General features: G+C 46.4%; 2 protein-coding genes and 1 long non-coding RNA gene across 9 annotated transcripts in view; 2 read left to right on the top strand and 1 right to left on the bottom strand.

Annotated features, from left to right (window-relative positions):
* ATP7A (ATPase copper transporting alpha) overlaps window positions 1-4,087 on the top strand; it is a 28,829-nt gene extending 24,742 nt beyond the window's left edge. For all 7 annotated transcript variants that reach the window (XM_027662257.1, XM_027662258.1, XM_027662261.1 and 4 more), the window contains exons 22-23: window positions 232-334; window positions 689-4,087. In XM_027662257.1, the coding sequence (XP_027518058.1) occupies window positions 232-334; window positions 689-965 (380 nt within the window). In that variant the 3' untranslated portion in view covers window positions 966-4,087. The remainder of the gene's footprint in view (window positions 1-231; window positions 335-688) is intronic.
* A 2,054-nt stretch (window positions 4,088-6,141) lies between these two features.
* LOC113956192 lies at window positions 6,142-14,207 on the bottom strand. The gene is made up of 2 exons (XR_003530774.1): window positions 13,877-14,207; window positions 6,142-6,461 (listed from the first exon to the last, which is right to left on the bottom strand). It is a non-coding gene; the product is annotated as an uncharacterized LOC113956192 (long non-coding RNA).
* A 48-nt stretch (window positions 14,208-14,255) lies between these two features.
* On the top strand, window positions 14,256-25,884 carry PGK1 (phosphoglycerate kinase 1). The gene is made up of 11 exons (XM_027662309.1): window positions 14,256-14,436; window positions 16,948-16,998; window positions 17,684-17,839; window positions 17,948-18,092; window positions 20,243-20,346; window positions 21,068-21,187; window positions 22,141-22,255; window positions 22,566-22,745; window positions 23,278-23,455; window positions 23,724-23,822; window positions 25,427-25,884. The coding sequence occupies exons 1-11, from the start codon at window positions 14,372-14,374 to the stop codon at window positions 25,465-25,467; spliced, it is 1,254 nt and encodes a 417-aa protein (XP_027518110.1). The 5' UTR covers window positions 14,256-14,371; the 3' UTR covers window positions 25,468-25,884.
* The last annotated feature ends 252 nt before the right edge of the window (window positions 25,885-26,136 follow it).

Here is a 26,136-nt window from a genome sequence, read left to right as displayed (position 1 = left end):
CTGAGTTTCAGAGTGTGCAGGTGACACGCCCGGGTGTGAATTCACCTGAAGTTCCAATTGAGATAGAACACAAATCCTTATGTATTAAATATTTGTTGTTTAAATTAAAATCCTATTTATTAACACATTGAGATGCAACTAAAACTAGGCAGTCTGTGTGAAATTTTAGGTGTTAATACATGAATAATGGAGTGTTCCTGCTCTGAACTTTTTGTTGTTTGCTTTTTCTAGGTGTCTTCCTGCCCATTGGGTTGGTTTTGCAGCCCTGGATGGGATCTGCAGCAATGGCTGCCTCCTCTGTCTCTGTTGTGCTTTCTTCTTTGCTGTTAAAGATGTGAGTTGGGACAGATTGGAAGCTTGGATCTTTCACTTAGAGTGGCAGAAGATAAGGGTGGGACTATGAGAGATTTCAAAGCCTTTTGAACAACAGTTCAGGCAGGTCTGTTTAGCAGGCAGTAGCACTTAAAAATGTCATTTCTGACTTGAAGAGGGATGTACAAATCAGAAGTGTGTTCAGAATGGAAAATTCCTTTTGGCCTTTGTGGATTTGTGAGAAACCTTGTCAGTCAAATTATAAATGGCTCTGGCTTGGGCACAATCATACACATAGGCAGGTTTTATCTGTATTTCAGTGTACTTCACTTCAACCTGAGAGGTGTTTGTTCTATTTTGTTTTTTCCTTCCCTAGGTACCAGAAACCAAGATCTGAGAAACTGGAGTTCAGGGCCCGTGGCCAAATGAGGCACAAGAGCCCGTCAGAGATCAGTGTCCACGTTGGCATTGATGAGGCTGGGCCTGGCTCCCCCAAGCTGAGCCTGATGGATCGAATCCTGCACTACAGCAGGGCCTCCATAAACTCCCTGTTCTCAGACAAGCGCTCCGTGAACAGCATCGTCCTCAACGAGCCAGACAAGCACTCGCTGCTGGTGGGGGATTTTGGAGAGGACGATGACACGGCCTTATGAGAGACTTGAACCCTCTCCTCCCACCCCCACTGGGGCAAAACAAAGAAAAACACCTGGAACAAAATGAAAACACAACCAAAACAGCTGTCTAAGGTCTGTGCATGTACTGATCCCTCTGGAGGTCTTTCTTCTTCAGTGTAGAGGTACTTTTTGCAATGACTTTCCAGAGTATTTTTTGTTGTTGTTTTTTTTTTTTAATCTAGACTTACCAAAAAATCTGGTGCATAGCTGTTGATGCTGACAAACAGGGCTGTGTTCCCATTCCATGAAGCTTGCAGTATAGCATTTATTTTGGCAAATTGTCAAAATACAACTAAGGAAACCAAGGAACCAGAACAATATTTCCCAGCCTTATACCAGGCTGCTTTATGCATAGTTGAGTTCAGTACTGTGTTGAAAAAGTGTGAATTACTGCATCTGCAATATCTGGAGGTTCTGTTTGCAGAGAGATGTGCCTTACTTCAGAACTTCCTGAACCCCTCTCGTTTCCATAGCCTGCCTTCTGCCAGAAGTGGTTCCTCTCAAATGCCGTTTCATTTTGTAAACATCTGGTTTCAGCTTTTCACACTCTGAGCTTCAGATGATCTCCCCGTGTGATCCAGGGAGCTTTGGGGTCACACCCACACTGAGCTCTGCACCTCGTGCCCTGGGACACTCCTGCTACTGACACTGCTTGAAGGTTGGCTGGGTTGGGAGGTTTGTTCATTCCCAGCCTATCCTAAGCCAAAAACTTCTGCAACATGTGAATGCAATATCAGTGTGATGTGGTATTAGCCAAAGTGTTCAGATTTAGGAAGGCAGTGTAGTTGCTGCTCACCACCAGTGGCTGCTGGTACTCCTTAAATGAATCAGGAGAGTTTGTCACACAGACTACCTTTAAAATCTTTACAGTTCACTCTTTCCTTCTAAAGATAAATGTCTGTATACCAGGAATGGTTCAGAATCCCTCCGTGGGTTGGTGCAAACCCCCTTTGCTTGCACTGTTCAGATCCAGGCTTTGTGAATTGAGACAGTCCTCGTTTGCTGCTGAACTGCAATATCAAAATGCAGGTTTTGATCATGAAATCATTAATACTAAAAATACCCTTGGTGAGAAAAGAGGTGTTCATCACCCAGTAGCTGGTTACCTGTTGGTTACTCCCTGAGCCTGCTGCTGAGGTGGCTGTTGGCAGCAATTCCTGGGATCGGTAAAGTTGGATTTCATTGGGAAGTACAGCCCATGCTGTAAACATGCACCAGTCGTGCTTGTGGAGGAGAAATACTCAGTTCAGTTTGGCATGTGATAAAGAGATCTCTGTAATGTTTTGGTTCTTAACTTGAAGCCTGATGTCAGGGCGTAGATTGTGTATGTAAAAAGTCATGAGTAAACACCTTTTGCATTTTATCTGAGAACTACTAGAAAAGTCCTGCTGTGTGAGAGCAGAAGAGCTGTGCTGTGGCTGTTGTCAGTAAATCAGTGTACTCACATTGCAGTGAGGAGAACAACATCATGTGTTGCTTCTGCTAGTTTAAGAAACAAAATATTTCTGTTGCAGGATTTTTGATTTTTAATATTTCTAATGAAAACAGTATTTTTAAAAATTAGATTATAGCTGTATGTAATAGGTAGTGTTGTTACATGCTGAGATACATCACTGCAAAGCCATTCCATGAGGTGTTCTCACTTTGCAGCAGCAGAGCTGTTCTTACAAAGCAGATTGTTACCTGAAAGCTGTTTAATCATGTTATGATGGGGTTTAGTGCTTCACAGTCATGCAAACTGTTTCCAAGGATTTCAGTTTCCTTGTTTATGCACCCTGGTTCTCGGTGTTGTTCTTGGCACCGTTCTGCAGGTGAAAGGGAAGTGTTTAGCTGGTTGTGATTGTGCTGTGGGTGGTCTCAGTCACTGCTCCTGGCGGGAGTTTCAAGGCTGCAGGTGCTGGTTGTGGAGTGGGTGGCATGGAAATGACACGTCAGGCTCTTCCTGCTGGAAATGGGGAGGTGGTTCAGGGCTAAATTCCTGGTTGGTAGATAAAGCAGCATGAAGAACTTGTTAAACTCTTTCCAAGTGTATTTTTAGAGCACTTTGCCTCTTGTTGTCCAAATTGTAGGTAGGTGAATGGTTACAGCAAACTGCTGCCTTTATCTCCAACTTTGTCCCAACACAGATGTTTTTCCATGTTTACCATTGTCTGTGAAACTCAGTGTTTGATCCTGTTACATCAAAATAAGGCTCCTTTTCCAAACCAGGATACCTAATGATGTGCAGAGATGATTATCAGGGAATAAGGAGCTGGCTGGGAGGGATGTGAGAGCAGCTCGTAGGGACAGCCAGAGGACCAGACCCTGGGGAGAGGAAATAACTGAGCCCAAGGATGGATGGGGACAAGGGGGTTGTGATAAATTCAACCCAGATCTTTGAAAGCAGGTTGTCTGTCCAACACTCCCCAAAGGTGTGCTAATGACTTCCACAATGTTTATCTTGTGATTAAAATATTACATAAGGTGCTTTATGTTGAAAAACCAAAATGTCTTTCAGTTTGAATGTACAGTGCAAATGGAATAATGTGGGAGCTAAATGTAAATGTTTTAATATGTAAATAGGTTTATTCCTGTTGTAGACAGTTTGGATTCAGAAATTTAAAATATCACTTGGAAACACACAGTTACAAACAAAATTGTATTACTCCTTTGTCTATTTTATTGTTTTCTGTGTCTATTTATAAAACCTGTGCTCTATTTAATAAAAAAGTATATTTGCTCCAGGTTTTAAAAGTTGCTCTTTGACTCTTACCAAACTTATTTAAACTTCTAACAGTTCAAAACACTTGAAATTTTATACCAAAAAAAAAGAACGTGAAGTTGACAACACAATTGAAGCAAGCAAACATTTTTATTTATTAAAAACTATGCCTATTTTTTTGCTTAGAACTTCCAACAAAATGTTTTAAACTTCAGAATTTTTTTTATTCAATTTTGCTACAAAGAATGGAGAAGTGAATGCTGGTGTGGAATGTTAATGCAGGGCTGTTACAGTTCTTTGCATCTAGAAACATTTTCTCATGCTTTCTGTTCTTTTAAGACATTATAATGGCAATTACAAGTCATGTAATAAAAATGTGACTGAAGGCTGTTTTAAATCATGTTCTGTGATCTCTTTTAAGTATTTTTTGCTTGGTCAGCACAAGGCCAAGGGTTGGGGTTTATGTGTGTTTCCAGCCCTGCTTAAACACAGCCTTAAGCAAACACTGAGCCTGCATGGAACTGTAGGGCTGGGAGCAAGTGTTGTCAGTGAGAGCTGGGAGATGGGGGGATAATCCCCCTGTGGGAGCAGCGCTGTGTCAGGGATCAGGGGAGCAGCTGAGGCTGGAAGAGGCTGCTGGAGGTCACGGAATCAAAACCTGTCCCAGCAGCTGACCCAGGGCTGCTTGCCCAGGACTGAGGTTTTCAGCTTCTCCCTAACCTTTGGACAGGCTTTTCCAGGGGTCAGTCACCCTCACAGTAAAAAAAGTGTTTTCTTGTGCTGGGATGAAATTTCCCGTGTTTTGGTTTGTGCCCCCTGCCTTGTTCTCTCAGTGGGTGTCACGGAGCAGTCAGGCTGAAGTGCAGTTCTGTGTCCCAAAGCAAAGTGCCACGTGTGAAATGGGGGGGGAAAACTGCCTGTGAGTGTTCCTGTGCTCCTCTCATGGAGCTGGCTGGGCTCCCTGCCTCAGGATAAGCATTTGGGTCAAAATCTGCCAAAGCCCAGACCCTTTCCTGAGCAGTGTTTGAAGGAATGCAGAGCCCTTACCCCCCTGTCGTGCCCTGCTGTGGTCTGTGAGGGCCAGCACAGCTCCAGGGGGGTTTATACCTCCAATTTGTCAGGATAGAAAAAAGGTGAGAGGCCTGAACAGGTCTTATATTTTTGAGTTTTCTAGAAGCAGCTCTCAAGCATTTTAACTAAACAATGAGTGAATGCTCCAGTACTTCTCCGAGCTGCTTTCTTATTTTCGTTAAAAAAACCCCCAACAAACTAAAAAACCCCCTCTGCTCTGTCCATTCCCCCATGCCTTGTGCCTGTTCACAAGTAGATTGGCCGGGCTGCATGGCCAGAAAAAGAAATCCTGTCTGTTTTTTTGAGATTGCTCAGGCTGGGGTCCCGCACAGCTCCACTTTCTCCCTGGGCCCTCAGCTCATCCCTGCCCAGTGCTGGTCTCAGCTGGACACAGGGCAGAGGTTTTGGTGTGATCTGAGTGCTGAAGGCTCTTCCCTCCCCAGATGACTCAGTGCTTGGCTGCAGCTGGATGGGCAGATCCCGCTGTGCCGGGAGCAGCCCTGGACGGCGCTGCTGCTGCCGGGCAGTGGGAACAGGAGGGGGATCCCTGAGCCCGGGCCTGACCGAGCCGGGCAGGGGAGATCCCCCGGGCTCTGCAGGCACCTTCAGTGGCCTCTCGTTTTAGGCAGAGGGAGTCTTTACCACCGGCTCTGCTGTGTGTAGAAGTTTGCATCCAAGTCTTTCCAAGATTAGTTTTACTTAGGACACAACCCTGTAATTTCTTCCTCTTGGACTGTGTCTTTGGCCTGGTGTGCCCCAAGAGGTGTGGAAACCTGCAGTTTTAGCACTTGTGTTTTGGAAGATACGTGTTTGTCGCACAGAAATAGTAACCAAAACATTTGGGTTTGTTTAATTTAGGCCTTGAGTCATTTTGGGTTAGGAGAGTGTGTGAACCTTCTTGTTTCAGTCTGAATGGTTCTACTTTAGCTCTGACTGAATTAAAAACAAAAACCAAACCAACAAAAATTAGCTAGAATTTTATTTTATTTTTTAACGTATCTATCCATCCACAGTTTTGTGGCAGATTGTTTAGGGAAATGGATCTAAAGCATCTTGGTCTGCAGCCTTGGGCTTCTGTCACTGCAGGATGGACACGATACCTACCATGTACCACACTACCCTGATGTGAGGCTGCACCACCTCTCTGAACAGAAAACTCAACAAATTAACACATCTGCATCTTAAGATTATCTCAACTGAAGGTTCCATAGTTTCAGGGAAGATAAATCTGCAGAACTCTGATCTGGATTCATTGAAACATCTTCTTTATGCAACCTGTATCTTCTTGTTAAAACCAACCAACAAAAAACCTCCAAACACTCACATGTTCATCAGGTAGCAAGAAGGCCCCAAATACTGTGTCAAATGTTCTTAGGAACAAGGTATGATACATAAATCTTTTTATTCATCTGGCCAATGTATATCACCTGTGATTCAAGATTAATACAGAATTAGAAATTATTAGGATCCTCCTGGAATTTGACAATGCCTCTCCTTTCCTGAAATCTGATAAGACAATGACATTTCCAAAGTGAAAGCTTTGAGTTACCCCAGAGTAAATGCTGTTACAAGCCACTGATTCCAGTTTTACTTTAGCTCGTACAGGTGTCTAGTACAGCAGCCTCTCACCTGCCTCACGTCCCTTGGTGGCAGCAGGCACCTTCTGAGTGGTGAGCAGAGCTCTGGCATTCCATATCACTGTTCTGTTGGGGAAAAAAAGAGAAAGGTTAAATTATTTGGATCAAATATAAGTTCATTCTACACTGTACAAAATCAGTGGACCGAATACCAATTTCTAGGGCTCTGGTGGAAAACGCTATCATAGATAATGGTAGGATTAATGTTAGTTTAAAACTTCTTTTCTTGGGCACTGCAGAAGCACAGAGAAGTCCTGTGTTCCTGCAGCCTGTCGTAGCCAGGAGCTCCACGGGTTAATACTGGAGCCTCTGCAGCTGATGCCTCAAACATCGTTTTCAGGCTTGACAGGATCAGTTTTACCAGCATGCAGCTCCTGCATGAATTTTCTTAACCACTCCCTAGATGCTTTCATCTCAGGATGGCTGCATCATCTTTTAAAGTGCTCTTTCATTTTCTTTTTACTTTTTTAGTAAGTTTTTTAGTAGCATTTTTAGAGCACATCTCTGAAGAACAGTTCAACCAGCCCTTAAGGTCAGGCTCTGATTCCAAATTCAGCATCTGCCTTGATACCAGAGCTGTGCCACTGGCAGTGTTAGAGTTTGGGGTTTTTTTCCTTCCAGTTGACTGGATAATTTAAGTAGTAGCTGTGACTTTGTACCACATCTGCTCAGTCATGAAGGAAAACTGCTGATGAGGTAAGATTGGGCTGTTTGTATTCCATTAAACACATCTCTAAAATGAAGTTTTTAAGGACAGTTGGAGAGCTGTACACACACACACACACACACACTCAGATGCAGGAAAAGGAGACACAGGGTGGGATTCTTCAGCATTTTTGGTTTAACTCCCCATTGAATGTAATCCTTGGACAGCCCTGAAGCCCTTTGTCTCTGCAGATGGTAGAAATGGGACTGTGTGCTGGCATTGGGCAGGTGAGGGCAGCAGCCAGGACACACTGACCTTTATTCTCTTAGATCTGTGCCCATTCTTCAGGCAGTTTTTCCCACAATCCCAGATTGGCTGCTCCAACTCCTTATCCCGACAGATGACTAAAAGGAAAAGCAGAGAATGATTACAAAACCCAGACAAAGCAAGAGCAGGTGAGAACACATGGAATGTGCATTCACATTAATCTTTAATCTCCAGAGCAGCAGCAAGTTTGGGGGTACAAATCTTAATATTTTTTCCTAGTTTGTCCTTAAATTCTGATGCTCCCAAGCTGGCAATGCTCACAGTGCCCACAATCACACACGGAGCAGTCAACTCCAGCGCTTATTCAGGATTAAAAGGTGGAAGCTGACCTTGTGCATGCACACTGCCACAAATCCTTGTAATTCCTCCCAGCCTTTGCTGATCCCACGAGCCACAGCTGGGTGAACGTCCCCTGCCGTGAAATGCCGGAGTTCCCCCCGGGTGGAGGCAGCACGGAGGTGCAGAACAGCCCGAGGCAGTGACAGCTCCTCTCTCGGAAAGGCCTGACCCGCCGGAGCACCTGAGGAGCCTCTTCCCATGGGCAGTTTCAGGAGACAAAATCCAGGCAGAACTGGTTGGTGCTTCCTCCTGTCTCCTCTTTCTCTGGGTGCTGGGATGGCTTCCCAGCGGGGTGTCACCTCACAGCCTGCCCTGGAGCACCCAAACTGGCTTGTGCTGTGAGAAACTGCCACGTTAAGGAGGTAAGAGAGAAACAGAGGAGAAAAAATACAATCTGCTTATTTTTTCAGTGCTTGGTGGTTTGGGAACCCAGTGAATTACAACTTAGCAAAGCAGACATGTGAGTGCCAAAGCTTAAAGCACAATTAAAGAAATATTTAATAAAATAAAGCGAATCAGGTAACTTGAAACAGGGGAAGTGCAGAGAAAGAGCACCTGGGAGAGGGCTGAGGAGGAATTTGGGGGGCAGAAAAAAGCCTTCTCTTGCACTTTGAGGTACTGTGAAACCACTATGAAATATTGGTGGAGCATAAATGTTTCCCAGTGAGTCCTTGCTCACCTTCCCTTGAAGGGCCTTGCTTCTTCAAAGCTCCAGAAATGGCATCTTTTCAGAAATTCCTAAGTCCCAAGAGTGCTGTGGTTGTGCTGGAGCTCCATCCAGTGGGGAGCAGGCAGGGGGCAGGTGCCCCAAACCACTCTTCCCCCGGGTTATTCTGTTCACTGAAAGCCCAGCTCAGTGGCAAATCTACTGGAGGGTCTAACTGGGGATTTGGCCTTTCATTAGTTGGTGATCAGTGTTAGAGTAATTTATTACCCATTTTTAAGCAGACACTATTAAGGGCTAAACCAAAGGACAGGAGCTGATGCATTAGAATAGATAAATGTGCAATTAAGACTGATGGAGTATGATAGTTATGTTGAATATCAAAATACATGCCCCAAACAGACTCAGCTTTGACTATCCAAGAAAATCTCTACTACAAATCAGTTCAAGACATCTTAAATAATAGTTCTTTTAGAAAAATTTTTTTTAAACTGTGGTATTAAATCTCCATAGTTAAATACATGATATGTGTGTAAAAGCCTTTTAAAATAACTGGTCTTGCTCCAGACTCCTTCAGTGATACTCTGTTTCTGGAATCTGGACACAGAAGGATAAGAGCCAGTATTTAGGGGAAAAAAGTGTGCTATTTCTCAGCCTCCCCTCTGAACTATTTCCATCTCTCTCTCTCTAGAATGTTCTTACCCTTCCCACAAGATCCCTGTGTTTGAAAATCACACTACTACAATGAAAAAAGACAGCTTAGACCTTGTGCTGCAGCCTGTTTTTAAGTGGAAGCTTCAACTGCAGTGGGTGGTTATAAAAGCAGGAAGTTTCTGCAGCCCAGGTCACAGGACACAGATGCAGATGCAGATTACTGGTCTCCAAACCACAGCCTCCAGTTTGTCTCACACAAACGTGCACCCCAGGGCACCAAAGCCTGGTCTGTCTAAACTTGCCACAGTCCCACTCCTCTTGGCCAAACAGAGCTGGCAGCATCGTGCAGGTGAGGGCTATGCCAGTGTAAAGTACAGCTGCTGCTGGGAATGACTTCCCAGGATGGTCACGGGTCTAACCCCAGACCTTTGTTATTGCTGTGGGTTTTTCATTACCAGCCTTTTGCCCTCCTGGCTTTGCTGCACTGGTCAGTTTAAAAGTACAGGGTTTGAACTGTTTGCAAGGGCCTTTTTCTTTAAATATTTGCAGTATATTCTAAATATTTCACAACAGGAGGGAAGGACAGAGAGGTGACTCAAACATGGAAATGAGCTTTGTGTCTCGAATGAGTGTCTGGATTACTTCCCCCTTTCTTTGTAACTTCTTTATAACACACAAATTCAGGTGTCTTGGCCATATCCTATCTGGAATTACGTTCTGCCACTGCAAGTTCTCGTGTGACATCCTCCCTATTCCCCTACCTCATGTTCTTCACAAAACAAAGCTGGAGAAAAAGCAAGCAAGGATGAAACCACAGTACATCTCATGAACGATGGCTGCAGTTCTGCCAGAACAGTGATCCTTATAAATGCACTGAGATTACTACAGACTTCTTACCCAGTACTGTCCTAACCTATTGGGTGGATATAGTCATAGTAGAGTTAGTCCTCTTGAGTACTCTTGGTCATTTTTATTTATTGACTTTTATTTATGGCTTGCTTAGTCCTTTATTCCTGAATGCCCACATCTACCTGGGGATTCCCAAGTGTCCTTTGTCCCCTCTCCTCAGTCAGCTGTCCCTCACTGCTGTGGGTGCTCAGGTTACTGTGTGCCACACACCGGGACATTAATGGTCCGTGCTTTCCTCCCCCTAGGAGGTGATGTGCAAGCTTTTGAAAATAAAGTCTGGTACTAATGGATGAATCCATTTCCCAGGGAAAGCACTAGGTACCACAAGGACTGGGTTGGGGACTACACCTGGGAAGAGCTTTCCTTTCTGAGTCAGCATTAAGGAATTTAACCTTTGCCTTTGGAGAAAACAGCACTGCACAAAGTAGAACATGGAGAAGGAAATGGATTAATTTCAGAAAAGTTAAATAGTTACAGCTCCCATGGATCTGCAGAACCCCTTCCTTATCTCCTCACCTGCAGTCCCTTAAGGTGAGGGTTTGTTCACCTGCTGCCACTCGTGCTTCTGGCTCAGCAGACAGGAGTGGCTCTGGGCAGCCATGCTCATCTGAGCTCTTCTGCTCAATAAACCCTGACAGAGGATCCAAAGGTTGAGTGCTCTCGCCTCGTGGGAAGGCTGCATCCAGGACCAGTTTAGGCTTTGACTCTTGGACCTTGGTGAAGGCTGTAATAGCATCCACACTTGCAGATGTCCCTGCCCGTGGGTGAGGCTGCAAGCACTGTCCAGGTGCTCCGGGTCACAAGGACCCACTTGGTCCCTGTGAGGTCGACTGCAAGGTCTGGGCTGGTTTGCTGCATCGCAGGAGGGACCACTGGGCACACCCCAGATTTATTCTGCAGTCAAGCCATTACCAGGCCTAATTTAATTTGAACCCCGATTGTATGATTTATAGCAATAGATGATAAACTAGGGTGACACACTGACAAACTAAGTTGAAGTTTCCTGGTCTCATCCATCTGAACAGGTGACCACCTGTAGTGGGTTGACCCTGGCTAGATGCCAGGTACCCACTAAAGCCACTCTTTCCCTTCCCTCTGCAACTGAACAGAGGAAAGAAAATACAATGAAAGATCCATGAGCTGAGAGAAGAGCTGGGAGAAGTCACTTATTGATCACCATCACAGGCAACACAGACTCAAAGTGGGGATATTAATTAAATTTATAACTAAGAGGATCAGAGCCAAAGAGAGAAGTAAAATAACCTTAAAAACACCTTACCCTCACCACTCCTTCCTTCCAAGTTCTCTCTCCTCCCCCCCAGTTGTGCAGGGGGACAGGGAATGGGGGTTACTGTCAGTTGTTGTTTCTGTCGCTGCTCAGGGAGAGGAGCTGGAGTCCTTCCCCTGCTCCCGTGGGGTCCCTCCCATGGGAGACAGTCCTTGATGGACCTCTCCAGGGTGAGTCCATCCCTCAGGCAACAGTCCTTCACGAACTGCTGCAACATGGGTCACTTTTCCATGGGGTGCAGCCCTTCAGGAACAAGGTGCTCCAGCCTGGGTCCCCCCCAGGGTGACAAGTCCTACCAGGAAACCTGTTCCAGCAGAGCTCCTCTCCCCGGGGATCAGCAGGTCCCTGCCAGGACCCGGCTCCATCTTGGGCCACAGCCTCCTTTGGGCATCCCCCTGCTCTGACATGGGCTCCTCCCTGGGCTGCAGGGGGGTCTCTGCACCCCGATGCTCCCCCCTGGGCTGCAGGGGCACAGCTGCCTCACCCTGGTCTGCACCACGGGCTGCAGGGGAACCTCAGCTCTGGCACCTGCAGCACCTCCTGCCCCTCCTTCTCCACTGACCTTGGTGTTTGAACAGCTGTTCACGTTCTCACTCTGCTTTTCCCTGGCTGCAATTTACATCTGCCCAACAACCTTTTTTCTTTCCCTTCTTAAACATGTTTTCACAGAGGTGTTATTAACACCCCTGATGGGCTCGATCTTGGCCAGAGGTGGGTCTGTCCAGATGGCATTGTCTCTGTGGGACATGGGGGGAAGATTCCAGCAGCTCCTCACAGAAGCCACCCCTGTAGCCCTCCCCACTGCCAAGACCTGGCCACATAAACCCAGTACACTACCTGAGAGGTGATTTCACATCACCTGTCAGTTTGTTCCCGGTTGTGCATTTCAGTGTTTGGTGCTGTTGGGATTGGCACATCACCTGAGTGAACTGACATCTCTATCATGTCTTGGAAGCCCAGCCAGGCTGTTCCAAGCCTCCTGACAAGTCTTGAAGCAGGAGATTCCCACCCTTCTGCCCCGGAGCCACACAGGCAGTGTGTTCACCCACATGTGAGCAATGCATTTGTCTGGCTTTCTATGTATCTTCATATTTAATTTCTTGTCAGTGCATGCTTGTTTGAATCACAGAATCATTTAGGATGGAAAAGATCTCTGAGATCAGCGAGTCTAACCCGTGCCCGATCCCCACCTTGTCCCCCAGCCCAGAGCACTGAGTGCCACAGCCACTCCTTCCTTGGACACCTCCAGGGATGGGGACTCCAAACCTCCTTGGGCAGCCCCTGCTAATGTTTAATCACTCTTTACATGAGGAAATTCCTCCTGATGTCCAACCTGGCCCTCCCTGGCACAGCTTGATGCCGTTTCCTCTTGTCCTGTCCCTTGTTCCCTGGGAGCAGAGACCGACCCCCCCCCCCCCGGCTCCCCCCTCCTGTCAGGGAGCTGCAGAGAGTGAGAAGGTCCCCCCGAGCCTCCTTTTCTCCAGGCTGAGCCCCTCCAGCTCCAGCTCTGTTGCCCTTCTCTGGACATGTACAGCCCCTCAATGTCGTTCCTGAATTGAGGGGTCCAGAACTGGACACAGCACTCATCCTGCCTGCACTTTGCTTACCTTTTGGGGACTCTCCCTTTGCATTTGCCCTGGCTGTCAGCAGAGAACCGATTTTTTTCAGGCACTCAGCTCACCATCACCATTTTCTCAGCAGTGTCTGTACATTTTGTGAGCGTGGCAGAAAAATAACCCCGTCAGCAAACAGAAAGGCCTATCCTATGGGGAAAAGACAAAAGACCATGAGCTCCTTTTTCAACCAGTAGAGTCCATTGCACTGTGCTATTGTCACCCAGTGCACAGCCCTCTGCACTGCACTAGGGGCTGCACGTATGTTGGGGCAGGTGATTTTTTGACACAAACCTACTGTGAGGGTATGGAGTGACAGGATAACAGGGAACAGCTTTGAACAGGCAGAGGGTAGGGTTAGTACTGCATTCTGCTCTGGGATCCCCAGCATAGGAAGGACCTGTTGGAGCAAGTCCAGAGGAGGCCACCAAGTTGATCAGAGGGAGGGAGCAGCTCTGCTCTGAGGAAAGGCTGAGAGAGTTGGGATTGTTTGGGATGGAAAAGAGAAGGCTTTGGGGTGACCTAATTGTGCTCTTCCAATACCTGAAGGGAGCTTACAGGAAACATGGAGAGAGACTGCTTTCGAGGGTGTGGAGTGACAGGACAAGGGGGAATGGCTTCAAACTGACAGAGAGCAGGGTAAGATGGGGTATTAGGAAGAAACTCTTCCCTGTGAGGGTGGGGAGGCCCTGGCACAGGTTGCCCAGAGCAGCTGTAGCTGCCCTATCCCTGGAAGTGTAGAAGGTGTCCCAGACTAGTGCAAGGCGTCCCGGGCTAGTGGAAGGTGTCCCGGGCTAGTGCAAGGCGTCCTGGGCTAGTGGAAGGTGTCCCGGGCTAGTGGAAGGTGTCCTGGGCTAGTGGAAGGTGTCCTGGGCTAGTGCAAGGTGTCCCCGCCCACGAAGGGGTGGGACTGGATGAGGTTAAAGGTCCCTACCAACCCAAACGATTGTGTGATTCTATGAAACCATGCTGCCGGAAAGTGTATCCCTTCAAACAGTTGTTTTTTCCCCAGTTGACTTGGAAGGTATTTATGTAAGTTACTTAAAAATATCTCGGGTTTTGTTCATCCTTTAGTGGCGATGCTTGGCCTGCCCCAGGCCTATGGCTCAGCTGCGGAGGTGCCTGCCCTTCATCTGAAGGATTCCCACCAACCGACGCACTTCTTTGCCACAGTTATGGGTAATTTACGCTCAGATAAGATGCAGAACTGTTAATTCCGGCGCTCTCCGCCCGCTCTCCGCCCGCACCCCGCGCGCCCCGGACGCCCCTCAGGGAGTAGCGGCTGCGTGCGGGACGTGACCGGACCCGGCGCCGCAGCCCCGCCCCGCGGCGCGAGGCATCCGCTGACGAGCAGGCGGCTCTACCAATAGCGACGCGCGGTGGGTGGCGCGGGCCAATCGGTGACGGGCGGGGCGGGGCTAGGCGGGCGGGGTGGTGGCGGCGCGGGCGGCGCTGCGGCAGAACGCGGCGGCGGCGGAGCCGAGCGGGCAGAGCGGGAGTTGAGCGGCAGCTGAGCGACTCGGGCCGGTAGCAAACATGTCTCTCTCCAACAAGCTCACCCTGGACAAGGTGGATGTGAAGGGCAAGCGGGTCGTCATGAGGTGAGGCGTTGTGGGGGGAACGTGCGTCTCCCGAGGGCCGCCCTGCCCCATCCTCCACGCTGGGGCCGGGCGGGTGTCCCCAGACAGCAGCGCTGTGCCCAGGCCCAGCACGTTGCGATCTGTGCGGTTTTGGTTTCGTTTTTTTCCCTCGTCGCCTGCTGTAGAGGCTCCCCCGTCCCTCAGCGATGGGCCGTGCCGGCCGGGCAGGGTGTAAATCCCGGCCCGGCTCTGCCGCCCCGGATCGCTCCGCTCGCACGTGTGTCGGCCACAGGCGGCCTGAGGGTAAACCCAGCCAGACTGCCCTGCTTTTAGGCGGGAGAACTACCCCAAAAGGACTTATTTCCGAGGTTTTTTTTTCCTTACTGCAAATTCAGTAAGTACTGTAATAAAAAAGTGAAACTGTGGCTCTGTCCCACTACCCAAATAATTCAGCTTTTTGCAGCAGGAGTCGAATCACAGATTCTTGGAATGGTTGGAAGGAACCTTAAAGTTCTTATCTTTCCATCCTCTTTGGGTTGGAAGGGACCTTAAAACTCACCCCCTGCCATGGACAGGGACAACTTTGACTAGACCAGATTGCGCCAAGTCCCATCCAGGCTGACCTTGGACACTTCCAGGGATGGGGCATCATCGCAGGTATTCAGCACATCCTGCTCTAAAACCATAAAATCGAAGTTCATAGCTTATTTACAAAGTATCAAGGCCTGAAAGTCTAATGTTGGAATTGCTGCCAGATCCTGGGAGATAAGGGCAGCAAGGGACATCGTGATACATGTTGCTCGAAATGCTCTTATTAGGGGATAGTTTGTTCAAGGTCACTATGATGTGGCTACTACATGTCCGTTAACTATTTTGTGAGTAGGCAGGGATAGCAAAATTATAATTTCTTTTACCTGTAGTTTGTCAGACAACTTGCTCTTTTTTTCTTGTCTCTGTAACCTTGTTTTGAAGTAGTTCCCTAGAAATTTGATTAGCAGAAACCAGCCCCTGTAGTGAGTACTGAAGAAGCTTGCTCAGGATTTTTATGTGCTTCCTAAAGCTGGTACAACAAAAGATCTTTCTATCTCTGTAGCACCCGATTTTTATTTTCTCTCTGACTGTTTTTTTCCCTTTTCTGAGCCGTTTTACAGAGCAGCCATGCCTTGACAGAGGATGGGCTGGGTTTGCCCCCTTGAAATCTCCAATAATTAATGCACAAATCTACCTTTACAATTCTGTGAGGGGCTATTCAAACACTGCAGGTGACCTGCCAAGCTTTGTGTTTCCTGCCTGTGTTTCATCTCCCTGAAACGAGTCACCATGTGCTCTCAGTAGTACTAAAATCGATACCTCTTCTTTTTCTGCTCATGTCCATCATAATTTAGGTACATCATAATTTAGGTGCATAATTTAGGTACACTCACACCCTGCCTAGCTTCCGATCCATTAGGAGAAGTTGGGAATGGGGAGGGGAAAGGGTTCAGGGGAGCTCAGATTTCAATTGTCTGCAGTGGGGAAGAAGGCTGAGCTGGGTCTTTCTTTTGTAGTTCTGATGGCTCTGTAAAGCAAATTGTTCTTTTATTCTCTCCTTTTAGGATAATGGCACGATAATGGTGCCTTTCTTCCCCTTTCTAGAATCAGCTCACTGTGCTCTGGGGCTGCCAGTTCAATCTCTTTCTGCTCAGCCAGTCCTGTTTTGCTGGCAGCTTTCTCCATCTTCCCGTTTGTTTCCCGTGCTGAGTAGGCTGTCAGAGAATTCTTCCGTGCACGTTGCTGAATTCGGTTGTTGTTCAGTGTACAGGACGAGAGAAGGACTGTAGCACACGCTGGCTCTCCTCGCTCGGGTGCACTGTTGCAGTCCTGGGGGTTCCTTCCGGAGCTCCCAGCGATTTCTGCCTCTGTGCTTACGCAACGAGGCTTCCTGCACATGGGCACAAGGGATGCCTGTGAGACTCCTCCCTTCCATCCCTTCAGCTGGCACGACTGAGGAAGTTACCTCTAGATCGAAGTCAGGTCTTCCAGGGAGAATGTGCTGAGCCACAGCTCTCAGCTGGAGGGAGATTAGAGCTGCAGAGAACAGAAATTAAAGCTTCCTTGAACTGCCTGCTCGCCACAGTAGTCCAGCCAAGCATTTTAGAGACCTCCTTAGAGAACACAAGGTCACTTGTCATTATTCACTTTCTTTCCCATGGAAGCTCCTCATGTGGGATCTGAGATGATGCTGTTTAGAAATAAAAGGTTCAATCTCAGTTTTATTTCCTATTCAGCATCACTGCTACTGAGGTGCATAGGGGGTATTGGTGGCCCAGCTTTACTGAGTCATTCCAGCAGGGTTTGTTCTCTGTGTTTTGTTATGACAAGCAGAAATGGTTGATAACACACTGATTTCAAAAGGGAACTTGAGTACCAGGCAGAGCTGAACATCTTACTCTAATTTGATCTAGCCAGCACCTTTACTGACAGGTTCCCTCACTCATTATTAAATAAATTTGTTGAATATGTAATTTTATTTCTGATTGCTTTTTTTTCTAGGGTTGACTTCAATGTTCCAATGAAGGATCACAAAATAACCAACAATCAGAGGTGAGCCATAATTTCCATCCCAGATGGAGGCCCCAGAGTCTGCTTCCTCTCTTACTTCAGCCCAGTACCTGGAACATTACAGTGATTAAGCTGCCACTACCCATCCCAGAATATTAAAGGTGTCTCAGAGCAAGTCCAACAATTGTTAATTAACCCTCCTGCAACTATTAGCAAACTACACTAACTTGTTGGCTTATGTTAGAATAATTGTTGCAGTGCAGCACACAAAGACTTGGGGGTTAGAAACAGTGATACCAGATGTCTTGTCCTGCTGGTCTCCCACTTGCAGGTGCCAGTTTTGTTCACCACTTTGTGCTCACTGCCCAGTATTCCCATAATTTCTCTGTTGGTGCAGGATCACAGACTAACCCAGGAAGCCTGGTAATGTTCAAGTCTGTCCTGGCATTTCTTATGACAGCTGAGCAATCAGCAGACTTTAGATGACAAAACACATTTTACTTCTGTGTCCTCCATCACTTGGAACATAACAGTGAAACGTGAAACAGGCTAGGATGGGGAATTTTGTTGATGCTTTTTTAAGGAATTGTTCTGTCCAGCTCTTTTGCTCCGTTTCTTTTATCATTTTTGAGGGACAACTCCCAGGGCTCTTGTGTGAATTGTTCTAGTCTGTTTGCCTGGTAAACTGATTGAATCCTTTTTAATTTGTTCTTCTATACCATTAAAGAATCAAGGCAGCTGTTCCTACCATCAAGCACTGCTTGGACCATGGAGCCAAATCAGTGGTTCTGATGAGTCACCTGGGTCGCCCGGATGGTGTTCCCATGCCTGAAAAGTTCTCCTTGGCCCCCGTAGCTGTGGAGCTTAAGGCACTCCTGGGCAGGTAAGGTGGAGGAGCAGTCTGGTGGGCATCAGGCCCTCCCTGGCAGTGGACCTGGATGCTTTCCTTTCCAGCAGGAAGAGTCACACAGTGTCTATCTTGTGTTTGCAGGGAGGTCTTATTCCTGAAGGACTGTGTTGGCCCTGAGGTGGAGAAAGCCTGTGCTAATCCTGCTGCTGGCTCTGTCATCCTGCTAGAGAACCTCCGATTCCATGTAGAAGAAGAAGGGAAAGGGAAAGATGCTTCAGGGAACAAGGTGAAACTTCAAGTCTGGCTTTCCTGTGTGCCTGCTCTGGTCTTACCACCTCCTTTGCTGCAGATTGACAAGGAACCAGCAGCCTGTCTAAAACACTGATTATGATTTTCCTCTCAGAAGGATGCCACAGATCTTTAGTTCAGTGTGTCCCACTGAAAAATGGGACATGCAAAAGTTAAGTGGAATGCATTGAGTTTCCAAGATGAAACACTTCAAGTGAAAGGCTATGGATGACTCTGTGGAAGGTGGTGTAGTCTGTAAAAGAAGGAAAAACTAGCAAAATAGGACTGTGCAGGAAACTGGTTGCTGCTTGTTAGACTTTATTTTTGGATGTCTAGAACGAAAACCAAGGTCTGTTGGACATAGTTTATTATCTAGTTTATTATCACTAGGCCTATAAGAATGATGCTTCTTTCTTGGTTACGTGGCCAATATTTTAATGTAATATTTAAACATTCTGCAGCACAGGCATTATCAAACCCTTCTTTAAGCCTGTCTACTCTTAGGAGCAGTCATCTAGAAGCAGGCTGCCTTGCACCTCTGACCTTTTGTTGAAGGTCAGGAAGGGTGCTTGCTCCAGACAGCTGCTTTTCTTAGCAGTGCTGACCCCGTTGGCTTTACACAGGCCTTGGCTCCGTTCAGATCCAGTGTGTGGAGCGGAATGTGACACGGAGTGGTGCCCTTTATGGGCTGACACAGGACTCCTGTACCTTAGGAAAGCAGCTCAGAGAGTTAGTGGGCCTGTGCAGATGGCAAGGAGAAATGAGGAAGTCAGGAATTATTCACTGGTAGAACTGTGGCAGGGAGAAGAGCGGGGTCAGGATTTGGTTTCCTTTGGGAAGCAGTCCTTTGGTTTTGTGCATTTCTCTAATTCCCAAATGATTTAGCTGGGTGTTTGCATACAGACACACACTGCATTGAGCACAAGAGACGTGCCATTGTCAGACCTGCTTCTCATCCTGCAGGAGCTCAAAGGCTGTGCTGTGGAAACAGCGATGCAGCACAAGACTCCATGTTACTGACTGGTGCTTAAGCTGTGGCTTTCCAAAGCAAGTGGTTGTGGTTCCTTCACAGGAACCTCTTGTGTTCTGCTCACAGATGGTACTGGTTTTAATGGGAGCACTTAGTCTCTGCAGAAAGCCAGGCAGTTACTGAGTGAAGGAGCAGTTGTTAGCATTGATGTAGAATCTGTGTCGTCCCTTTGGCTTGTGTCCTGCTCAGGCTGGGCTACAAAGGGCACCCAAAGCTGGGCTGAACCCACCTGCCATATATTGCAGTGCCTTCCTGCCATTGTTCCTGTGGTGTCACATCTGGGTGCTGGCAGGGGCCTGACGTGAGATGGAGAGCTGATTAGAGCAGAAAACACTCGGAGAGGTGATGGCTTCACTGCCAGAATGGGCTGTTCCCCAAGAGCAAGTGGCTGAAGCTAGGTCTGGGCAGTCACTTGCTGTCCCAGTGAACTCTGCTGTCTCTTTGGGATGGGAAGGAAAACTCTACTGCATAAACCATTCCAGAAGGATTTGGTAGGATGCTTGAGAGATGGAGAAAAAGTCTTTTAACAGAAATATATCTGTTGTTGCCCACTACACACTGTGCCTGTCTCTAGCTTTCCAGAGCTGGCTGCTTTCACTGTGGCATGTTGTAGTGTGCAGGCTATTTATCAGACTGTTTATCAGTTAATCCTCAGTGCAGTTGCTAAATCAGTCCTCCAGGAGCTCATCCTTTTACTTGTGGCACTTGGAGACTATGCTTGCTTTCTTCAGTAATGGAGCATGACTTTGTTTAGTCTGATCTCAGCATTGCCCCTTCCTGTGTTACCTGTGTGTACCACACAAAGCTGGAAACCTGTTGGAGAGAGACACTGAAAGGTTGGTAGTGCTGCAATTCATTCCTGCTCTGTTTATGGAATGGAAACTTGAAGTGGAGCAGTCTCAGGGAGTTTAATTTGGAATTTAAACCACTTAAACCTTTTTGTTACTCCTACTGGACTGGGAAAGAGGGTCTGAAATACAGTGACCCACTGGATGAGCTGATGAGTTCCTCCTGTTGACCCTTCTTTGCTTTGGGCTTATGAGTCAAGTTGCTGACTTTGACATTAGATTCAGAATCAACTCTTAAGTGTACAAACTTGTCCTTATTTCTCTTTTTAGATCAAGGCTGATGCCCCGAAAGTGGAGGCTTTCAGAGCCTCTCTTTCCAAACTGGGAGATGTCTATGTCAACGATGCTTTTGGAACTGCCCACCGGGCTCACAGGTGTGTGTGTACCCATTTCCCTTCCACAGGCACAACTGCAGAACCATGGCTGCCATGGAAACACAGACAGCTTTGCCTACAAGGAGTTTTAACTTCCTTCTGGCCTTATCCCAGTACTGTTGTGCTGTGTTTGTTCTCAAGTAATAGATTTACTGGAGGTATTTGTCATCAGTGTATGCTCTTTCAAGTTTGCCTCTGGGAACAGGAGACAGCTGAAACAAGAGCCTAAGACTTGCAGTGACTTTTTAGACGTTGAAGATATAAAAATTACTTGCTTAGGGCTTGTGTAAATAGTCCTGCAATTACAACAAACATCTTCTCCAAAAGATTTATTTCTCCTTGGTGATTATTCTCATGAGATGTGTTTAGATACATGTACTTGCAAACTGTAGTGGTTGTCTTGGAAGATGAAATCTCTGCTCTCGCTGTGCTTATTTGTCCCTCAGTGTTTCGGATCACTAGTTAATGCTATGAATGTCTTGCATATCAATATTTGTGGGCAAAACCAATCTCAGAACATAAGCACATACAGCCATCTTATCAAACTAGGAAAACAAAGCCCCTGTGTGTGTTTTCATGCATGTATGTGTTTTCATGCAGCTGTTCTTATTGCTGCAGCTGACTGAAGGATTGGCTTTGTAATGCTGTGAGACACCAGGATGTTTGCACCTGTACTGATAGAAAATTTTCCCTTTTCTCACTTTTTACTTCTATTCTGCAGCTCCATGGTAGGTGTCAATCTGCCTCAGAAGGCTGCTGGCTTCCTGATGAAGAAAGAACTGGATTATTTTGCCAAGGCTCTAGAGAGTCCAGAGAGACCCTTCTTGGCAATCCTTGGAGGGTAAGACTCAACAACATAGTGACTGTATTTGGCTAGCTCCTCTGTAAGAAATTAAAAGTTGTTTTGTCTTGCTTCAAACAAGTGCTTTCCTTTCAAGCATACCTACAGTTCAGATTTGTAGCTGAGTCCTGAGATCTCTGTGGGATGTGCATTAGAGAGGAGCTACCTGACCGTGTCTGTTCCTGTGGACACCATCAGGGTCTGTTCATCATCTCCTGACCTCTGGCATTCCCCAGGCAGAGACAGTGCCCAGCAGCTTGTCCTGCTGCACTGGGAGAGCAGTTACAGCCACAGAAAACCACCCTGGGACATGGGCAGTGACCTTCCCTCCCCAGTGCAGGGTACAGGCTGCAGGCTCAGCACTCTGTAAACTGACCCGACCTGGCATTATGCAACAGTGCCCTACTGCAGCTGGGCAGGTCCTGCTCTGCCCTGGCAGCTGCTTTGCAAAGGGACTTGAAGGTGCAAACCAAGTAACTGCTTTTGTGCAGAAATATTTTCCAGTTGAGGCCATTTTCGTCACGTCTGTGCCCAGCCTAGGGGGCAGCTCTGGGGGGTGTATGTCATCAGGTGAATTAACTTTGCTGGACAGTCAGGGGAAGTCAGGCTCTAACGTGCCAAATGAGGTTTATTATTTAAATAGAAAAAAAAAGGAGAATTGAATAATGCTCTGATAAGTTGATGTGTAATGCTGGCCTGCTAACTCGCCAAATTCCCTTTCTGCCCGTTCCCAACAACTCCTTTGTTGGTTCATTCTCTCAAAACAACCATGACATGCCACAATCACGACATTGGCATTACCAAAGAGCAAGTTGATTAATTCAGCTTTGATCCAAAAAGTCCTTACAAGGCTTCATTCTGTCTTAGCTAAAGATTACTGGATAGTAAGTTTTATCTGAGGAGTTTGGGGCTGTGGCTACATTATTCATTCTTTTCTTTTTCTCTCTTGCCAGAGCCAAAGTTCAGGATAAGATCCAGCTGATCAATAACATGCTGGATAAGGTCAATGAGATGATCATAGGTGGTGGAATGGCATTCACCTTCCTCAAAGTGCTCAACAACATGGAGGTAAGAAGAGAGCAATCCTGTGGTCACTCCTAGTAAAGAACATGTTCTGAGTGCCCCTGTATGTCCTGATGTGGGGCACTGGCTATCTTGGCTCTGTGGAAGAGTAGGAAGCACTGAGAAGTTACTTGAAAATCCCTTTGCAAAACTCAGATTACTGCCTAGATCCTTTAAGAAAATCTACTCACTAGATCCTTTAAGAAAATAGGCTTTCCAGAATTGTTGAGCAGTTGGGCTTGGCTGCTGCTCTTCTCTTCTGTAATGACCAGGAACTAAACAAACGTTTTTCTCTTTTCTCAAATAATTTCTCTAGATTGGCAACTCTCTGTTTGACGAAGAGGGGTCAAAAATTGTCAAGGACCTGATGGCCAAGGCAGAGAAGAACGGTGTGAAGATTACTCTGCCTGTTGACTTCATCACTGCTGACAAATTTGATGAGAATGCACAGACTGGGGAAGCCACAGTGGCTTCAGGCATCCCTGCTGGCTGGATGGTAGGTTTGAATAGGCAAGGGACCGAAAGGAGGCACTGAAAGGCAGCAATGGGGTGGGCAGGACACCTCCTGAAGCAGTAGGAGGAGTAATTGTGATCCGTGGTGAATGTTTCTGAGGGCGCTCGAGCTGTGTAGAGTTGGTTGGTTTAGTGAAATTGAAGCCCTGTTGTTTGTCCTGAATTTCTAAGTCTAAAGTAGCTTTTGTGAGATTTGGATTAAAACAGCAAAATTCCTCTACAACTTTCAGATCTGATTGCAGTAGAAATCCTTTTATTTGGAATCCCTTTTATTTGGAATTTAGGTAGAGTTGGCAAAGGTTTCTAACTAAGGCTTCAAGCATTGGTTTAAAATTCACTTACTGGTATTAGGAAGATAAATACCACACCAGACTCTACTCTCCTGCAGCAACTGCTGGCAAATCTGTCAGTGCATACAGAAACTCTTGCTTCAGATCCAGGATGACAGATCCAGCTGGACATGGGTCATGTGAGGTTGGCAGTGACTGTATCTGTGGCTTCTCTCCCTTCCTTAGGGCCTGGACTGCGGCCCTGAAAGTGTGAAGAAGTTTGTTGAAGTTGTGGGAAGGGCCAAGCAAATCGTGTGGAATGGTCCAGTTGGGGTCTTTGAGTGGGACAAGTTTTCCAAAGGAACCAAAGCCCTGATGGACAAAGTTGTAGAAGTAACTGGAAAAGGCTGCATCACCATTATTGGTTAGTAGTTGTGTTTATTCTTGTTTTTCTAAACACCTCAAGGAAGCTTCTGTTTGCCAGCATCATGTTAAAAATACTTGTGAAATTTTTTTTCCCTTCCTCATGTTTTCATTAGTTCTTCAGCTTGGAGATGGGACTTTAAAAAACTGCTGCATGTCCTAATGCTGAGTGTTTGGGAGCAACACCAGCTTGTAGCAAGGCTTGTGGGCCTTCAGGTGAATCAAATCTGAATTTCTTGTGTGTCTCATTGATTCTGTTTGTGCTACAGGTGGTGGAGATACAGCTACTTGCTGTGCTAAGTGGAACACTGAGGATAAAGTCAGCCATGTCAGCACAGGAGGTGGTGCCAGCCTGGAGCTGCTAGAGGGTAACTGCTCTTTTATCTTCTCTATGAGTAAATCCAAAGTTCTGGGTGCTCTATTATGTGTTGGTAGTCAAGAAAGCACAACAACAGAGTGAATGTCTTCTCTGTCCAACCATGTGGAGTTTGGACATAACTTTGGAGCAATGAGCTCCTCCTGCTGCTCTTTTGTAGTCCTCATAGAGGAAGGAAAATGGAGTATTCCTGCAAACAGCCGAGTCTGCCTCTCCCAGAAAACAAAAATGCTGGAATAGAAAACCAAACTGAGAGTGGGCTTTTGTAGGTGATTCCCCAGGACATGCTAAGCAGCCTGTTAAAATGCCTGGTTTCTGTTAAGGAAATCTGATCAGAGTAGTCTGGAATTCTTCAGAGGTCTTTTCAGCCCTTCGTATGGAATTCCCTGGTTTTGGGGAGCCCTCTAGTGCCCAGTGACAACCCTGCACGAGGGTACTTGGAATTCAAAATGGTGAGGGTTGGCAGCATTCTTCTAACGAGTTACAGGAGTTTTCCTTTCCTCTGCTAATTAGCTGTTTCCCAGTTTGTGTAAATCACCTAATGCTGTCAGCTTCTCTGGAGAGGAGCAACTGCAATAAACTGCCTTGCAGCTGCTGTTTCCAGCAGTTAGATGGGAGACAGAGCTTTTGTTTCTGTTGCCTAGGGAGTGGTGGGAAAGGGAAGGAATGCGGGTGGCTCGAAGGAAGCACTGTGTATTCAAAAGGACAAACTTGGCTAAGTTTTGGCCCAAAATGTGGGTTTGTGTGTGTGATCTTCTAAATGTAACGGAAGTCTGGCTAATTAGAAAAGCTTCTGAAGATCAAAAAGGGAAAAAAAAAATCCCTGAAACCCCAGCAAACCATGAGTTGTTAACAATGTTAAAATTCAGTCCTGTTGCACAGCTTGAGCATTAGAAGGTCAGTTTTCTGAAAAAAGGCAAAACCAGAGTGGTGTCTCTTCATTATTAAAGTAGGACAAAAAGCTAAAAATGCTTTAGAAAACATTGCACTTGAATAATCTGGGCCCTCATACTCAAAGATGAGCATATTCCTTGCTTCCATCACTTGGACTGAGACACATAAATATCTTGATCTGGGTGTTTTAGTCTTAGTAAAAGACTTTAAACTTGTAGGAGGCTTTTTTTCCTTAATTCTTAACATTTCCACTGCACACTCCAAAATTCTAATTTACATGCCACTAGGGATGGAAGAAAACATGCAGCAACTCCTTAAATCCAATAAAAAATCCGTTTGCCATCAAATGTAGTGGAAAAAGATGCTGAGTGTTTGGATGTGACTTTAGCAGAGACTTGGATAGGAATGTACCCTTACTGTTAGTTGAGAACTGATGGCTGGGTGTGTTGGGAATCTCTCTGCTGACATCCAGCTGTGCTCTGGGACTGTGGGGGGCTGCAGGAGGACTTGCTGTGTGCAGCAGTGTCCATGTAACCACAGTGGTCCTCAGGAGCCAAGCTCCTCCACTCTCAGCCTGGGAATTCTGATTTACTTCTGTTTTTAATATGTATAACTGTTGCAGTTGCAAGCTGTAAAGGAAAGCTTAATTGTTTGAGCAGGGAGGGGTTCTTAACTTTGTTGGTGTGTTTTAACTGCTCACAGGGAAGGTTCTTCCTGGTGTGGATGCCTTGAGCAACGTGTAGAGAGCAGAGAGCCCCACGTCCCGTCCTGTGCACAGCCCCTGAGATCCAACACTTCAGCTTCTGTATTCCAGCTCTGCCAGAGGCACATCCCAGAATGTAAACGGGACAGGCTTGGAGGAGGAGGGAGCAGAGATTTTCCAGCTGCAGTTTACATGATGTGGGTTTGTCCACTGTTACCCCACTTAAATTAATGTAGTGAGTTGAAACTGTTGTTGTGAATTTAGAGTGTATATATTTATATTTTGCCTTTTCAAAGAGATTAATCCCTGTTAGACATATATCTCAGAAAGGAGTGCACTGTTCAGCTTCCATCTTAGAGGCATTTTCATCACTTGACACGGTTCAGAAACAAGAGAGGACTCCAGTTTTTTGGAGGCTGGTTGTAATAGCTGCTGAATAAACATATTTAAAGTGCTCCCAGTTTGTATGTTGTCCTTATTTCAGATTTTACAATTAAAATTTCTTCTTCCTAGCATTGGGAATCAGAGCTTATTTTCCTACTTGAACTACTTATATTTCTAAATCTCCTTTTTACGTTTGTCCAGTGGATCTATAAGCACCCAGTCATCATCAGAGGGGACTTGGTTGGTAGGGAAGTAAATTGTTACAGATGTGCTGTTATGTTAAAACTTCCATACCATCCAGTAATAAAGTAAGATGACAATTTGA

This window comes from Corapipo altera, unplaced genomic scaffold (assembly GCF_003945725.1).
Source record: "Corapipo altera isolate COAL_440 unplaced genomic scaffold, ASM394572v1 326, whole genome shotgun sequence".
Lineage (NCBI taxonomy): Eukaryota > Metazoa > Chordata > Aves > Passeriformes > Pipridae > Corapipo > Corapipo altera.
Note: the sequence above shows the minus strand (reverse complement) of the source record. Positions and strands in the feature narration are given on the sequence as shown.

Excerpts from the sequence above, each read along its gene's own strand:
- PGK1 (XM_027662309.1), top strand. The coding sequence starts at position 14,372 with ATGTCTCTCTCCAACAAGCTCACCCTGGACAAGGTGGATGTGAAGGGC. Across the intron at positions 18,093-20,242 it reads AAGATGCTTCAGGGAACAAG|ATCAAGGCTGATGCCCCGAA; the intron begins GTGAAACTTCAA and ends TTCTCTTTTTAG. Across the intron at positions 23,456-23,723 it reads AGGCTGCATCACCATTATTG|GTGGTGGAGATACAGCTACT; the intron begins GTTAGTAGTTGT and ends TTTGTGCTACAG.